The sequence below is a fragment of the Agelaius phoeniceus genome, chromosome 21, assembly GCF_051311805.1.
Source record: "Agelaius phoeniceus isolate bAgePho1 chromosome 21, bAgePho1.hap1, whole genome shotgun sequence".
Classification (NCBI taxonomy): domain Eukaryota; kingdom Metazoa; phylum Chordata; class Aves; order Passeriformes; family Icteridae; genus Agelaius; species Agelaius phoeniceus.
This window is the reverse complement of record NC_135285.1, coordinates 2,133,363-2,150,027: the sequence shown is the minus strand read 5'-3', so window position 1 is coordinate 2,150,027 and position 16,665 is coordinate 2,133,363. Positions and strand designations below refer to the sequence as shown.

The window sequence follows — 16,665 nt, the reverse complement described above, 5'->3', positions numbered from 1 at the left end:
TCCTTGGTATTTTCATCAGCCATCCGGGTGCCCTTCGCAAAGGTCCAAACAGGTTTTATAGGCACAGACAACACATGCACAGCAAAACTCCAACATATTGCAGCTTACCGAGCCCAAGGGAGCAGAGTTACATCATGAGCCCAGCTCTCTGCTCTCCCGGCAGCCCGGGAAGGAGCGCAGGCTGAGGTGCCAAGATGTCTACCTTCACCAGGGTCTTTTTTTTTTTTTTTCTTTTTTTTTTTATGTCTTAAAAATCAACGGTCTGGGAACCCGAGGCTCGCAGCAGCGTTGCTGGGAGCAGAGCTGTGCACACACAGCAGGTCCATCTGGAAGAGGGCTGGGAGCAGGAGACCCCTCCAAGTGCCCGTGCCCATGCGGGGCAGTGCATGCACCGACACCTCTGTGGGATGGACAGCACTGATCCTGCCTGGATCCAGCCTCCAGCTGGTCACCAACCCCTCCAAGGGGACACCAGACCCCACCCAGGACACAGCCCCAGGGAAAGATCCCACCAGCCAGGAAAATGAGGGCTGCAGCAATGCTGGAGCAAGGCAGAGGCAAATCTCTCAACAAATGATGCAACCCCAGCAGAGGCAGATTCTTATTCACTCATTTTTTCCCTCCTTCTCCTAAAAAAAATATAAATTGAAATAACACAACCCAAGCCAGCCTGCTCATAATAACCTTTGCCTTGAAGAGAAGACAAACATTTTGTAGTTAATTATATAGGAAGTAATGATTAAGAGAATGTTTGTAGAAAGGCAGTGTTTCTTTTGTAGGCACGGGGAGGCTGCTCATTTCAGATCTCAGCTCTGTGCTTGGGCAAGGCCTGGGCTCAAGGCTCGTGGGGACGCTGACCACGGGCCTGTCATTAGAAACAACAGAAGCATTTGATCTGCAGAAGGAAGGAAACACAACCACCAGCATACCTGGCCTACAAAGCAGTCACCAGTCTCAAAGCTCCTTCTTTTCAGGCTAAGGCCACTTCCTTATAAGCCTCATGCAATCATGTGAACATGGAATTTTATCTGCAGCTCACAACAAGCACTGCCCTCAGCCTGAAGTTTGCTCCCAAATCAAATTCTTTGCAATTCTTTTGTCTCCGAAATCCTTTCATCCAGACTATTCTCCATAGAAAAGAAACATTTCCTTCTCAACCCCCATGTCCTCTCTCCTATTCCAGCACACACTCCCTGAGAAGGGGGGAAGCACAGAAAGAGGTGCAAGTCCCTGCATGCAAGAGCTGGGAACACGGAGACACGTGCATGAAACACAACAGGACTGAAAGCGACTTCTCCCAAGACAAGGCATTCCACGACGGCGTGCAGGCTTCAGGCAAGGGGGGTCTGCAGAGCCCGTGCCCTCTTGGAAAGGGGAGATCGATTTACACTTCCTCACTGCTTCCAGGCCCATCTAGCCGCATCCCAGTAGAGTTAAAGCCAGTGCAACTTGTGTGTGCAGGCAAATGTAAATCCAGAGCAGACAAAGGCGTCCCCTCCTTCCACAGGCTGAGGGTAGCAAGGAGTCCAGCTGCTGCCTGCCTTCTCCTAGCCCCCGGGAGGGGAGGAGGGGAAGAAAACCCTAAAATGGAGACCAAGATTCATCACTATCTCTAAGAAAAGCAAACCAGCCATTTCAGAAACACCCAGTCCCCAGGAACTGGCTGAGCCAGGACAAAACCAGAGCACCAAGAGGAGCCTGGAGCAAGCAGGTTCCAGCAGTCCAGGGCAGGGGAGCTGGGAGGCAGCTCACCCCCATCAACGGGGCTCAGGCACCTCTTCAGCCTCCACACTCCTCTGCCTCCCACCCCAAAGCACCGCAGGCAGCGGAGCAGGTCCCTGTCCCCCTGCCCATGCCCATGGTGCCCAGCCAAAGGGCACATGGGGCAGCAGAGGAGGGAAAACCCCTCGTGGGTTCCCCTGGGCCCACGAGGGCCTGGCTGAGCTGCCCAGAGCACCTCCACCTGGGTCACCTCTGGCCATGGAGCGGCCAAGCAGCGAGACAGCGGTGCCTGTGAGCCGGGAAAGCGGACGGGGAGAAGGGGGGAAAAAAAAAGACAAAATAATAATGAAAATAATCATAATCATAAAACTTGCACCCTCGGGCCTGTCCCTCTAATAACTACAGCAAAACCTCACCAAGGCCTTACTCTGCTGGAGGGCGAGAAAGCGACACAGCGCTGCCCAGCACCCGAAGTCCTGGAGGTGGGAGATCCTCACACCCTCTCCTCCATGGCCTACGGGCTTCGTCCCCGGCGTGGGGCCTGGTTTTTCTGCTCTGTCATTAAGAGTGGAGCCTGGTCTTTTCCTTCAATCCCAAGAATTGCACGGAATTAGATCATCTTTCTGGCTCGCCTCCCCCTACAGGCAGCTCCCGAGCATGCTCAGCGCGGCCGCGCTGCCATTTCATAACCGCATTGTTTACGGACACACGGACCTGCCATCTTTTGACAGGGACACAGGGCCCGTGTCCCTGCCCAGAGCCCCGGCCCCCGCCACAAACACCCCCCTGGGGGCAGGCAAACGGCGAAAGCATGGGAAAGTGGAAGCCTGGGGGGTGATGGTGATGGGTTTGTTGTTCTTTCTGATGGTTTTTGTTTCTTTTTTCTCCTTTTTTGCTCCTTGATTTAGGTGAAAATCCACGTGCTTTGGAGGGAGAGGTTAACCCCTGTGGGGGCTGTGGGGAGGAGGAACTCGCAGGGCTGGATGCAAAATGCCAGCCATGATTTTTAGCTTCTTCGAATCACAACTGTGCTTCGATGACACCTAAAAATATAATCCCCAGCCCAGTCTGCCATCCTCTGCCGAGCCTTCCTCTGTGAGAGAAGGGGTTGGAAATATGGTATTTCCCTTAAATAAACAAGTTGGCTTAGTCCCAGCACATACAGTTTTCTCCTTTAAATGCAAACCAGAGTATTTTTGCAGGCACACAGGAAAACGAGGAGAGGAGGAGGGGAAATGTTCTTCATTTAACACCAAGAACTCCATGAAAAGCCTTGCAAGGTTGCTCAGAGCCCCGCTCCGTTCCAGCCCTCTCCCTGTCTGTGCTGATCATACTTCACAGGTGAAAGCAGCTCTGACTTATGACAGAGAGAAAATGCCAGAAGAGCTGGAGGTTTCCTCATCCTTGGAACAAGGACAAGTTGTGAAAAGCTTCCTTTGCAAGAGTCACTGTGCTGCTCAGGCACAGTATGGCAGTGTTGCAGGGAGGACACTTGCACGTCAGACCTTCTTAACCCCCACTGCCTCTTCCCCCTCCTGATGGGGACTGAAGGAAAAACACAAATAAACCACCTGGTTTGGAGGATGCAAGTTGTTGTGTTGGAGTCCAGGATATTTTGTAAAAGCTTGCTCAACATTTTCTCCTCTTCTATATTTTCTTTTTCTTTTTTTCTAATGGAGGCTTTCCAATTAGCTTGTACAGTTTGAGAGCTTCGCTCCTGCTGCTTTCCTGACTACTGTAAATGCTGGCAGGCTGCCCTCCTCCTCTGCCCCCCTCCAGGACCAACAGCACCCTACAGCAAAGCCAGACACGTATCCTCCACCCAAGACACCAAGGAGCTCACAGGGGCACAGGAGGGACAAATCCCACTGGAAACATGAGGGGCCAGAAGGGTCTGCAAAGAGGGGTTGGTGTCAAAACTCGGAATTCGGAGGAGTCAGAAAAAATAACTGGCTGAAAATGGGAGTTGAGGATTATAAACTCAGGGATTTGTTTCCAAATCACTGACATTCCATGTCACTGCAGGAACATATGGTCCTCCAAGGCTTGCAAGCAGGGAGCACACGCCATCAGTGCCCCGAGCCTTTGGGCTGACCCCAACACACGGTCACTCTCCCGCTGCGGCCATCCCTCGACCACTCTCAGCTCCAGGAGCGGGAAGGTGAGAAGGAAAAACTTCAGGGAAAAGCAGCAAAAGGAAAACAAAGAGGAGCAGCAGGAACAAAGCCAGCCCTCCCCCAAACCAGCTGGCCAGGAGAGTGAAGCTCCTTAAAACTCCTTCTTTACCTGAATAAAACAACTCACTGCCATTGCATGAGGTGCACACAATCCTCTTTCCTTAGGAGATGGCATCACCTGGGAGAGCTCCCGGGAGCCAGGTCATGGAGCTGCCTCTGCCCCTGCCCAGGGCGGGTCTCACAGAGGCTGAGCTGCAGGAATATGCCCCATGTGTGCCACAGAGCCTACTTCTACCCAAACATGTTCTGGGACAAGGGCGAGAGCTCGTGCTGGCACCGCACAGTCAGGTAAATACATGAAATGGAACAAAACCAAGACCCAAAGGCCCCACTTTGGGCTCTTAACCCTTGCTGAGAAGCAGTGCCAAGCTCAGAGCTCAGCAGCTCTCTTCCCTCCAAAGTAGGTCAGGCTTTTCTGTGTCTGCAGACGCTTCCCAAGGGCCCCAGCCAGCAGGGACAGAGCGTTTCGGCTGGTGCCACACCGGTGTCACTGTGGTCACCACCACACAGGAGCACATCTGCCACACCTCAGAGGGTTTTTGGTTGTCTCCTCAGCCTTCATCAAGCCCATTTTCTCCCTGGGTGGAGCTGCTCGGACAGCAACTCAAGGCCTCAGCTCTTCACTGAGAAGAGAAATTTCTGCTCCCTCCTCGTGATTTCTGATGCCTTTTCCTTTTCTTCTGGATGATGAACAACAAGCACATTTAGAGTCCAGTGAAGACATGATAGATATTTAGATTGGGTATCACAGATTGTCCTGTGTAAGCTCTCTAATCTTTTAAATGTCATCTTCACATCTTGGTCCTCGATTGAAAATTCAATATTGTGTCTGCATTGCAGCTTTGAGGGTCTCCCCAGAGCACAGCAAGCTCAGGCCAGGGTGTTCTGCAGGGATGTCTGTGCCTTCCAGGGCTCTGGGACCTTCTCTGTCCATCCCAAATCTCACCAAGGTCTGTGGCAGCCAACAGAGTTCTTGCATGTAACACGAATCACAGAGAAAAAAAAAATTCCCAAGGGCAGAACCAGGGGGCTGAGTTTTTAAATATGTTGCAGGCACAGACCTCCTGCTATGAAATCAACCAGGGATGTTTCCTTTTACTCAGATGTTTCCTTGGATTGCTACTATGAAAAAAAAAAAAGAAGCAGAAGAGAGAGGGGAGGAAGTCGCCCCAAAATAAAAAGGATTGCTTCTTCCTGGTGAAATACTGCTGGCTCTGGCCTCCACCCAAGCGAGCCATAGGCAGAGGTTGTCAAAAGAGACCCAGTGAGGAGGTACCATGTGGCCACAGGCCCTCTCCTTTCCCTTCAGCAGTTCAGTCTTCATGCAGCTTGGGCACCCCAGGCTTTGCACCTTCTTCTTCTAAGAGCTACAAGCAGGGAAGGCTCCTTGGAGAATTTTCCAGAAACTTCACACTTAAAAATCACACACAAATCCTAAAAAAAACCCCAAAACCAAACCAACCCCAAGCAAGCCTCCCCACCCCAGGAGCCCAAGGAAAGGCATGAGGGAACAAAGCCCGAGGTTTGCTGGCGGTGCCCGAGGCCCCTGGGAGCCCATGGAGCAGCCATCCCAGCAGGATGGGCACCCTGGCAGGATGGGTGATGCCAGCAGGATGGGCACCCTGGCAGGATGGGCACCCCAGCATGATGGGCACCCAGTAGGATGGGCACCCTGGCAGGATGGAGCAGCCATCCCAGCAGGATGGGTGATGCCAGCAGGATGAGCACCCCAGCAGGATGGGCACCCCAGCAGGATGGGCACCCCAGCAGGATGGGGCACCCCATCAGGATGGGCACCCTGGCAGGATGGGGCACCCCAGCAGGATGGAGCAGCCACCCCAGCAGGATGGGCATCCTGGCAGGATGGGCACCCCAGCATGATGGGCACCCTGGCAGGATGGAGCAGCCATCCCAGCAGGATGGGTGATGCCAGCAGGATGAGCACCCCAGCAGGATGGGCACCCAGCAGGATGGGCACCCCAGCAGGATGGGGCACCCCATCAGGATAGGGTACCCCATCAGGATGGGCACCCCGGCAGGATGGGGCACCCCAGCAGGATGGGGCACCCCAGCAGGATGGAGCAGCCACCCCAGCAGGATGGGGTACCCCATCAGGATGGGCACCCTGGCAGGATGGGGCACCCCAGCAGGATGGAGCAGCCATCCCAGCAGGATGGAGCAGCCATCCCAGCAGGATGGGCACCCCATCAGGATGGGCACCCTGGCAGGATGGGCACCCCAGCAGGTTGGAGCAGCCACCCCAGCAGGATGGGCACCCTGGCAGGATGGGGCACCCCAGCAGGATGGAGCAGCCATCCCAGCAGGATGGGCACCCCATCAGGATGGGCACCCCGGCAGGATGGAGCAGCCATCCCATCAGGATGGGCACCCCGGCAGGATGGGCACCCTGGCAGGATGGGTGATGCCAGCCCTCCTGCACGGGCCAGCCACGCACAGGAATATCCAAAGAAATGAACAAACAACCCCGGCCATGCTTCCCCGGCCTCTCCTCTCCTCTCCTGTCCTCTCCAAGGCCTCTCCTTCCCCAGCCTGCCCTGCCAGGGCCTCGCCAGGCACGGGAGGTGGACGGACCCTGAGGTACCTGCGGGCAGCTGTTGTCTTCTTCTGGTGAAGACTCCAAGAGTTGCATATTCCAGATCCTCATGAGCAGTGATTCAGTTTCTGCTCATGTGATAAAGCTCCCTCTACAGAGTGAGCATGCCCAGAAGAGCCCATTTCACTGCTCCCTCCACTGCAGCCATTTCACAGAGAACCTGCCGGCTCCAGGGCGTCCATTGGAGCGCGATTATCCCGGGCATCCCGGGGACGCACCGGTAATGCAGATCATCTGTCAACTTTCTGACAGGGCGCCAGGCCTCAAAACTGATCACTCGCCTGAAAAAAAGAGAAAGCTTTTTAAACCAGAGTGCTGTCTTGTGGCCTTCAAGAGTAGCACTTGCCCGTGGGAAAAGGAGAGGCAGGAGGGACAGGGAGGGATCTGAGTGGCTTGGGGATGTCCCCAGGCTGATTTTGTTGTGCTTAACGAAGTGCCCGACCTCTGAGAGCTGGGATGAAGGCACATGGGTTAAACTGTCACAGTGAGCAGTGTCCAAGACAGTGTCTTCGAGATCCAAACTGCTGATCTGAAGGGGAGATCATTTTCACTTTGAGGATTAATAACCTGACCTGGTACAACTGACTTTGAAAGGGTAACACAAACACAGTCGTGGAAAAGCAGGGGGGCAATGGAATGAAGGGACATCCTCATGGATCCATCCTCATCCTCACCCTAATGAAGGGATAGTTCACTACGAGTCACAGGAGCTCTAAGCTCTGCCTATGTCAAACCCTCCAATACTGCTGGCCCCAGCCAGCAAGATAACAGAAGAAATTTTAGCTTCAAAATAAAAGTAGTTTGTCTCTGTTCCACTTCACAATTAAGCATAAACTCTTGGCAACCTTCATATCTGCTCAGGCTCCCAGTAAAACTGCCAGAGCAGCTCGCAGGAACATCTGTAAGCAGAGCTCGGCTGGAAGGGATTCAAGGAAGACTGGCATTTATGGGAGGCAGGAGCAGGAGGCTGCTGGAGCCGGTGTCAGGCTGGAGAACCTCCCCCCGAGCAGGGGGAGGGCGGCCAGCAACCTCGGGAAGAGGCCAGAAGGAAGAGGAAACTCCGACATGGCCCCGTGGCACCACCCGAGTGCTCCTGGCCAAAGGGAAAACAGCTTTGCAGAGGAGGAGAGCACCAGAGAGAGTCCTCCTTAAGAGAGAGTTCTCTTTAAGAGTAGAAACTACAGTGAAAATGAGTGGAGTGAAATGTGTGACAGTGAGCTGGGGAGGACAGGGAGCAGCCTGCACTGTAGGGAGGAACAAGCCATCCAAATCTGGGGGAGCTTTGGAGGAGCCTGGGGATGATGTTTGCCCTGCCCCAGCAGCAGGCCAGTCCAGGCCTCAGCACAGCACAGCAGCCATGGCTCTGCAGGCTGGGAACATCCACAAGCCACGTTTCCTCCAGTCCCAGCAGCTCTTTCACCACCGTGGCCAGGCACGTTTGCAGAGCTGCAATAATTAAAGCAGCAAAGAGCTGCTACGGGTCTCCCTTGGCTATGGGGATGTTGTTTTCCTCTCCACACTCTGGAGAAGTTTCACTACTAAACAGTTAAAACACACAAGGCTAAATTGAGACGATTGAAATTCATAGGCAAGGAGTATTTGAGGTGACAGTATAAAGAAAGGATCGCTCTTTCACCCACCGGGTTTTCATTTGATGTGAATCTTAAGTTTTAATATACACAAAATTAGATTTTCCTGGCCTTTCTCTCAGTTGCTGAGAGGTGTAGAGGTAACTCATTTAAAGATAAATTCAAAAATCCCCAAACAAAAGCAACAAACCCCAGCTATACAGACAGAAGTTGCATTATCCACCGCATCAAAAGATTACTGTACTTCAAACCAAAGATGGCTTTAAAACAGTTGATGTGCTGCCCTTCCTTGCAGCATGAAATTACCAAGCTTTCATTAAAAGCCCAGAAATAGAAACGAAGATATTAACAAAGGCAGTGTCAATGATCCACCACAGTCAACATTCCCTTTCTGAGATAAAATAATGCCAGAGAACGGCGGCACAGCCTCAGCCTCCTCACTGCATCTCCACACCAGACATGTTTTCACTGCTGAGGTTAAATATACACTGAGAGCAGATGCTACCAGAGACACTTTCCACATCTCATGGCCATCCTTGAAAGCACTAAACACTGTTTAGAAACAAAAAGGAGAAAGCAGAGCTCATCAGGGCACTGCAGATGCTTCAACAACCAACTTGAGCAAAGCATCGATCGATCGTAGCAGCGTCTCTGCCACGGGGGATGCCTGGCTGTCACTCACTGAAACCTTACACTTCTGCCATCCAAAAGGAGCAGGAAGCTTCCAGGGCACAGCCACTGGCAGTGGGACAGGTGTCTCCTGCCTGGGACCCCCCTGTCCCCCCTTGGCAGGGATCTGCACACCAGCAGTCACAGTCCTCTTTGCAGGCTGGCTGGAGAAGAGGTTTTGCTGATGATGCAGGATGAGAAGAGGCCCAAGCCCCGAGAAGCTGTGCCCTTTATTTAACCCAAGTACCCTCCAGCAGCCTTCCCACCACAGCCAACACCCCCCTTTCCAAACATTCCTGCCAGGGCCCACAGATTACAGGGTATTTTCACTCCACAGCTCTCCAGCCACCCTTCTCTGATTGAAGGCTCAAACACCCCTTTCAGAAATCCCACATTTTCAGGAGGAAGGGAGCAGCACAAACACCTTCCTTCACACAGGACACCAGGTTCCTCAGGGCTCTTGCTTAGTGACACCATTAAGTCCAGCATTTTCACAGCTCCCTTGCAGGGGAAGCCCAAGTGGGAGGCAAAGGGAGGTTTTTCTTTTTATAGGAAGAACAATATTTAGCTCTGCAAAATACAGAGGGTTTTCCTTATTTCCTTTCTTCCATCAGGCTCCTCTTCTTGCAGACCCTCCAGCTGATCAAATCTGCTGCTCCCTTTCAGCCTCCTCAGAAGTGATCCCAAAAGCTGAAGGTTCTTTGGGTATGAGATGAGCATTTCTGCTGGGATCCTGATTGTTTCTGCACTGCTATAAACCATTCTCCAGCTCCACCATAAGCTATTCAAACATTCCTTCTGCTCTTTAACTGTTATATACAACATTTCTTAATCAGAATGTCCCAGGACACCTTGGGTATCCATCCCCAGCACCCTCCAATGTCCACCTCCAGGCTCAGGTAACAGCTTTGAAAGAACAGGCAGTCATTAATGCATCTTTTGGAATGAGAGCTTTCCTCATCTTTCAAAACCTGGTTTATGTCCCTAAAGCTTTCAAGCCGTCTCCCTTCCTCCCCCCTTTTCCCCAGCAGAGCTGAAAACTGTTTTTACTTAATAGGAAACAATAAATGTTCCCTCAGATGCTGCATTGAGTAAATCATACATGCTAAAAAGGAAAAGAAAGGAAAAGAAAAAAGATCCTCTTGGACAGCAATTGAGATGTGAGCTCTCTGGGAGATGGTGCTGTTTTGATAAGAATATGCGTTGAATATTTCATTTACAGGGCAATCCTAGAACTTTATTTAGCAGCATATTGGCCAGACAGCTGTAATTTAGAACATACTGTATTCCTAACAGCTCCCAATTATAAATTCCTTCAGCTTTAACTTACAGTAACCACGGCTCCTTCTATTTTGGAGCTCTAAATCCACCATTTCTCCCCTTCCTTCAGCTATGGCATATCAAGAGCTCCTACAGTACAAACACAGCCTTGCTGGAGAAGGGTCCTAAATCCAGCATTCTCTACCCCCAGCAGAGCGAGCAGGCTTCCAGCACACTCACTGCTCCACAGACCAATGTTTTATTGGTTTATTTGGGGACAGTGGCCCCATTTGTCAGTGCAAAGCCATCCTGCAGTGCCCTGCCAGCAGCAGGCTGGGAGAATGGCTGTGCACATTCCATCCTCCTCCTGCTGCAACAAGAGCTGGAGATCCTGCCAGCCAACCTCACGTGTTCAGCGTGGCCCTGTTCTTTGACCTCACACCTATTTTTTTTAAGGATTAAGGCACTGACATGAAAATAAGCAAGCTCCTCACTGGAGGAGAATCAGTGCTCCACGAAGCCTTTGTGTCTCTCCCCAGATCATGAGCTCCTGTGGAACAGCGCCTGTTGACGGCTCTCCCAGCCATCCTGCTGACTTTATCAAATTTCTGCAAGGAACAGAAGGAGCAGATGAACTCTGTAAAAACAAAGCTCCTGCCTCCATGCAAATATCCCCAGTTAAGAGGAGCGGAGAAATAGAGCGAGCATGATGTGTGTACGGAATTGGCTCCACAGACGCTGCTTCTCAGCAACTGCCATAAGGTGGCAGTGGGTCTTTAAGGCTACCTTACACCTTCCCACAGCACAATAGGAACGAGCACACCAGTGGGTTTCCAGCAGCTGAAACTGATTAAGTCAAATTTCCTCATCAAGGGAAGCAGGCCCTACATGAAAACTTGGGGCTGAGATCACCTCCACTGCCAGAGTCACACAAGGAGGAAAAGCCACGGGGGTGAATTCTGCAAAGCCATAAAGGCAGCGCCCATCTGAGCCAAAGAAAATCAACCCCTTTTCCCTCTCGCTGTACAATCACAATGCTGTTTGTTTTACAGAAACGCTTCTCTTTGTGCATTCATCCAGCCATAAACAAGCCAGTGACCATTAAAGAGTAGGAGAAGTTCTGCCTGGCCAGCAAGCTGGGCTCCAGCAGGATTTTATGCAGGGAACATAAAAGCCAGCCCAGTAAGCAAGCTGGTCACCAGCTCAGCACTGGGCTGATGTAGCAAAACAGGCCCAGAAAGCACCAAGGAAGAGTTGGGTTCACAAGAAAGATGGAACCAGGCAATAAACAGGCAAATTACTTTAGGTAATGAAGTGACTCATCATGCAGAATGCCCATCACCTGGGACACAGCAATAAAATCAAATCTATGCCAGTCACCCCCTGAATCGTGCTGTGAAAAATGGCCAGAGGTGCCCTGAAGGAAGAGCTGATCTACCTCACAGCACAGAGCTGTGATCACAGAGATTTCTGTTCACAAAGTCAAACACAATAACTCTGTACCACCCAAGGATTCCCAGTGCTGACAGAGCAAACCCCTCACCTTACCTGTACCTACAGCCAGGCTGGAACATGGGAGGGTCCCCGCATGTGTGAGGGGACAAGTCAGAGAGAGCTGATGTCCCCCTGCTCCACACCAATCCAGAGCTCCCCTACACCTCTCTAACACAAACCTCCAGAGCCAATGTAAATGTTTTATTGGCACCTCACCACGCAGCGTGCTTGTACAACAACTGGAGTCAATCGGCTCATGCAGCACATACCTGCTGGTGCTTACACATTCCTTGTAAAAAGCTGGCAACTACGGGTGAAATCCAAGAGCCCAAGCGAGCACAACTCACACTGCCTTCCCCCAAACCCACTCACCAACACATTAAACCCCTGCAAGAAGCACAGAAAAATCTCTCAGCCAAAGGAATAAACGTGCATATTCCCTCCTCTCCATGCCACTTTGGAGGACCTGATGTGGCAAGGCTTGTTTGCCATCACTGGAATGCAAATAAGTCTGAAAGAGGGGAGTTGGAGTTTAACATTCTTCCACCCTCCCACAGTCCCAGAGGGATCTGGAGCAGGTCTGAGCCCTGTGAGGCTCCCCATTAATAACAATTAGCGCCCGAGCCCGCGATGAGATGAGACGCAATCACGTGCCTGCCAATATGAAGGCTCAGCCCTGGCTGCAGCCCCTGCCTGCTGTCACCTCATGTCACCACCCTGACATTGCACAGGTCCCTTCTCCACGCCGGCCAGCAAAGGTCAGGATTGCAAACCCCTCCCCGCGGATCCGCAGGAAGCGTTTGAAGCCATCTCGTGTCAGTGGTTTAACTGCGCTGCTTTTGAATCAATTCCAACAGTTTGCACTCCAGCCGGTCTCCAGGCTGCCCCAGCCCAGGGGCACGGCAAGGAACCCATGGATTTGCCCTACCTCCATCCTGGCTGCGGGTCCCTCCTGGTCCTGACTCCAGGCCTATCCCTCCTCCAGCCACAAATCCATCTCACTCCATGGGTGCAGCCTCCACCCCGGAGCATGCTCAGTACGGGCTGATCTTCAGCCATTTCAGAGCTTTAATGAAATGTAAGCATAAGGAAGTGTCATTAGCAAAAAAAAAAAAAAAAAAAAAGGGGGGAAAAAAAAGGTGCAGGATTCATCCTGATCCAGCCAACCTTCCTCTTGCCATCCTCTTGTCAAGGAGGCAAAGCTCTCACTGTGAGGATCGCAGGCATTTTTAGGCAGCAAGCATCTCGTTTTAGAACAAAAGCAAGGAAAATCCTGTCTCAGGCAAGCCTTGTGCAAAAGGAGCATTTCCCAGTGACATTCAAACCAGCCAATTTGTCACTCTGGGCCTTCCACAAATTACAATATTTTCATGAAATACCATTAATATTATTTTTTCCCTCAACGGGCTTCAAGCAAGGCTTTTAGCTGGCAATGCAAATAGTGCTTCCCAGCCATCTTAAAGCTAAACCTACCCCAGTCTACCCTGAACTCCTTGAAGGTTATTTTAACTCCATTTACAAGGAAGTTAAACAGCAGGATGAAAGAGAAGGAAAGAGACTGCAGTGTAACACACTTCATTCTACACTCTCCTAAGGACCTGAATTTTAAGAGAGGTATGTTTTTCACTTATCAGCCCTGAAATTCCTCCATCATTGCCTTGTCCCCTCAATGCAGAAAGGTTTGTTTCAATGAAGAATTAATAGAGGATTTTTTTTTAAATCCTTCCTAGGTTTACAAACAACAAAATATGAAAGACACACATTGTTGGAGCACACTTGGGGAATAAAGCCCTGCATGTTCTGAATGATATGCACATGGAGCTTGACTATTCCTTAAAAACTTGCATTTCCCCACATATTCTTTGCATATCCCCTACAGATCCCTACCAGCTCACTGAACTACCCCAGAAAGCAAAGACAGTTGGTAAAAGTAAAGCTCTGCCAGGGCAAAAATTGGCTATTCAATCCCAACAAAGTTGGAACATATATATCCTGTTCCCCTTGTTGGGCCCAGGCCAAAACCAACTCTGGATGCTGAAATCCGTGAATTGTGTGTGCTCTGCCGAGCGATGTTCGCTTCCGTGGAACATGAGCACTGTCTGCTCCAGAGCTGGAGTTGCAGGAAAATTCAAAAATAAAACCAGTGACTTTATCAACCCAGCATTTCAGGAAACACCAGGGTGGCAGCTGAGCACCAAAGCAGCTTTTTTCCCGAACAGAACTTCCAAGGGAATCACAATAACGCCACAGCCGCTCTGTACAACGCCACAAGCCAAGATTTTCATCAGGCCCCAGCACATCTGTGCCAGATGCACTACACAAACAACTCATGATGTTGTTCCCTCATCCCTTCTCTGATAAATTCAGCCCAGTCCTCAACACCAAGCCACAGCTTTTTAGCAAATTCTTTGGGCCCTCGGGAGCGCCAGGCAGCCTGGCACGCCAAGCGCTGGCGAGCTGCTTTTTACTGAAATATTTTTAGAGCAAAAACATTTGGTAAAGTGACCCAGGATAAACCACACTACTTCAGTGTGCTGAGCTCTGCTCAGACCTCTCCTCCTGCTGCAGGATGTCACCAAAGGCCATTTGGCCCCAGGCTGTCCCCTCCATCGGGGCCCAGATCAATTCCCTCCACGCCACACTGGGCAATCCCAGACACCGCCCAGCGCCTTCATTAAGCACAGATTGATAAACCCTGCCAACAAATTCTATTCCCATCCTCTGCCTTGCCTGGAAATTGGAGGTAGTTTAAAAATAATATTCAGACTATAAAATCCCGAGGCATGTCTGCTGAATCGAGCGGTGTTTGCATCTCGCACAGCTCAAGCATGTCAAATTTGTTTCCTTGGAAACAAAGACCAATTTGCAAGCATTGCTTTCTTCCCTTTTTTTTATTTTATGTAACGAAGACATCCATACCTGCAGCTCTTGCTGATACAAAGGAATTAAAGCAGATTCACCTACCAACAGGGTTCATAAGAGAATTATTAATGTATTTCACTAATGAACCATTGGTTTGCTGCACTAAGGGAAAACCAGAGCATGTTACTATTTAAAAATCCCATTTTCCCTCAATGGATGCACACTCGAGGCATAGCATTTATATTGTTTCCTTGGGGACAGGTAGAGAAAAACAGCAAAACCCAGAGTAATTTCCTTACCCTGGGCTAGGGATGGTGGGCCCAGTGGAGGAGCAGGAAATCCTGTCCTGCTCCTGCCACACCACTCCAAAGGACACCCAGCCCAAACACACCTGCCTCCAGCACAGGCTGAGGAGTCAACACAAGCTTCACAAAAAACAAAAGTGATAACATCTTGTAGATGTTTTGGCAGTTTTAAGCCCAACTTCTCCCCAAAACACGCAGCAGGGAAGTTGGGAAGCCAGACCTTCTGTGCAGCCATAACTCTTCTCCCAGACCCACTCCCACCTCCCAGGGGAGGCAGTAAATCCTAAAGCAATGACACACAACCTCTCTGTGAGGGCATGAAACAGGAGGGAGGGCAAAAGTGTCAGAGCTGGGTTATCCACAGGCTCATTTACAAAGGGAGTCAGAGGCCCAGCCTCCAGAGCCTCTGTCAGGAGCTCAGCACCCTCACAAATCCATCAGACACAGCACAAAAAATGGACACGTGAGAACAGCAAATAAAATGATGGCTCCTCAAACACGCCCTCCCCGAGGCCTGCTCAGCACAGGGGTCATCCCCAGATCATTCCCTGGGTCACTTTACAACCTCTGTCTGAGAAGGTCACCTTCACATCCAAGGGAACAGAGCTCCAAACTTCTCCTGCTCCTGTTCAGATCACTGCACAGAAAAAGCCACGGGAGCTGCACAAACAGGAGGTGACAGGAGCAAGAAATGCCTCCTTCCTCCACTCAAGGGACAAAGCTTCACCATCCCCTGTCCCTGGAGATTTCCAGTGTTGTTACTGGAGCCAATGGCCAGCACTAAATCTGATATAACTGTGGATGCTTCACACTTCAGGCCTGGGACTCCAACATTCCGGGTATTCCAAAGGGGCACCAAGCTTGGCAAGGCCACTTTCCTGACACAGCAGCTTTGCTCTGCTCTTCAACAAGCCCACAGCAGCACCAATCACCTGGAGGGCAATCTGTAAACAAAAAGCACCCATAAAAACCCTAAACCCTGCAAAAGTCCAGCAGAATTCCCAGAGGGTCTCACCCTTAAGCTTGAAAAATTAAGGTTTTTTTCAGTACATTCATTTGGAGAGCTCTCAGCACCACCAGCTCAAAGTCCCAATCTTGCTGCTGTCAAGGAATCCTGGAAACAAATCCCTCAGACTGCCAACAATGTGCACCTTCCCCAAGTACTGTAATTGCTAAATTTGATTCCAACCAGTGCCACAGTCTGAAGGAGTTTTGGAGGCTGTTGAATGAATTCTGGGGGAATACCATGAAAAGCAGAGCAAATACTGAAAAACCTTCAAACATCACCAGGTAAAAAAGAACCTGATAGATACATGGTGATTGCTTAGAGATACTGTAACAATAATTAGGACTTTAAAAAGCAATTAATAATAAAAGATGGGAATAGTAGGCAAATGTATCCACTTTTGCAGATGGGAAAGTCAAGGTTTGGAGAATTAACTGCCAAAAATTTCTGGAGCAGCCTTCCACATATGTATGGAGCAGAGGAACAGGGTACAGGAGAACTGGATGTGAAGTCATGCTCAGCTGCTGATTTACTGAGTCACCTCAACTGAACAAGCTGGGCCAGTAAGGAATGTGTTTGGACAGCCCATGAGAGCTGAGTCAAATTTAAATTCCACTGAAGTCTGAGCACCTCAAGCTCCCTTCAATAAAACCCTCCATTATTTAAAAGCAACCAGAAAACCCCAAACCACATAATGGACGTAACAAACACATCAGTATTTTCTCCCTCTCTCTGATATTCCCTTAACCAACATGTTTTTGGAGGGGAGGGGAAATATTTATGCAGAACAGTGACCATGCAGTCACTAAGGAGCTCTTTATGCCCATTGCCAAGTTTGAAAGTGGGTGGATGCCATGTGGGTGAATCTGTGACACCAGGACACAGGCCAGACTCATAAAAGGAGTCA

At 50.5% G+C, this 16,665-nt stretch overlaps 1 protein-coding gene across 14 annotated transcripts in view; it reads right to left on the bottom strand.

Moving 5' to 3' along the window:
- Positions 1–16,665, bottom strand: part of LOC129128747 (histone-lysine N-methyltransferase EHMT1) — a 124,783-nt gene that overhangs the window by 70,218 nt on the left and 37,900 nt on the right. The window contains exon 1 of one of the 14 annotated variants that reach the window (XM_077188979.1): positions 12,514–12,651. The exons of 7 other annotated variants lie outside the window; for them this stretch is intronic. In XM_077188979.1, the coding sequence (XP_077045094.1) occupies positions 12,514–12,519 (6 nt within the window). In that variant the 5' untranslated portion in view covers positions 12,520–12,651. Of the gene's footprint in view, positions 1–108; positions 197–929; positions 1,304–1,388; positions 1,567–2,138; positions 2,318–6,561; positions 6,855–12,513; positions 12,652–16,665 lie in introns of those variants that run through there. 6 more of the 14 variants (XM_077188977.1, XM_077188981.1, XM_077188984.1 and 3 more) reach the window with 6 other exon arrangements.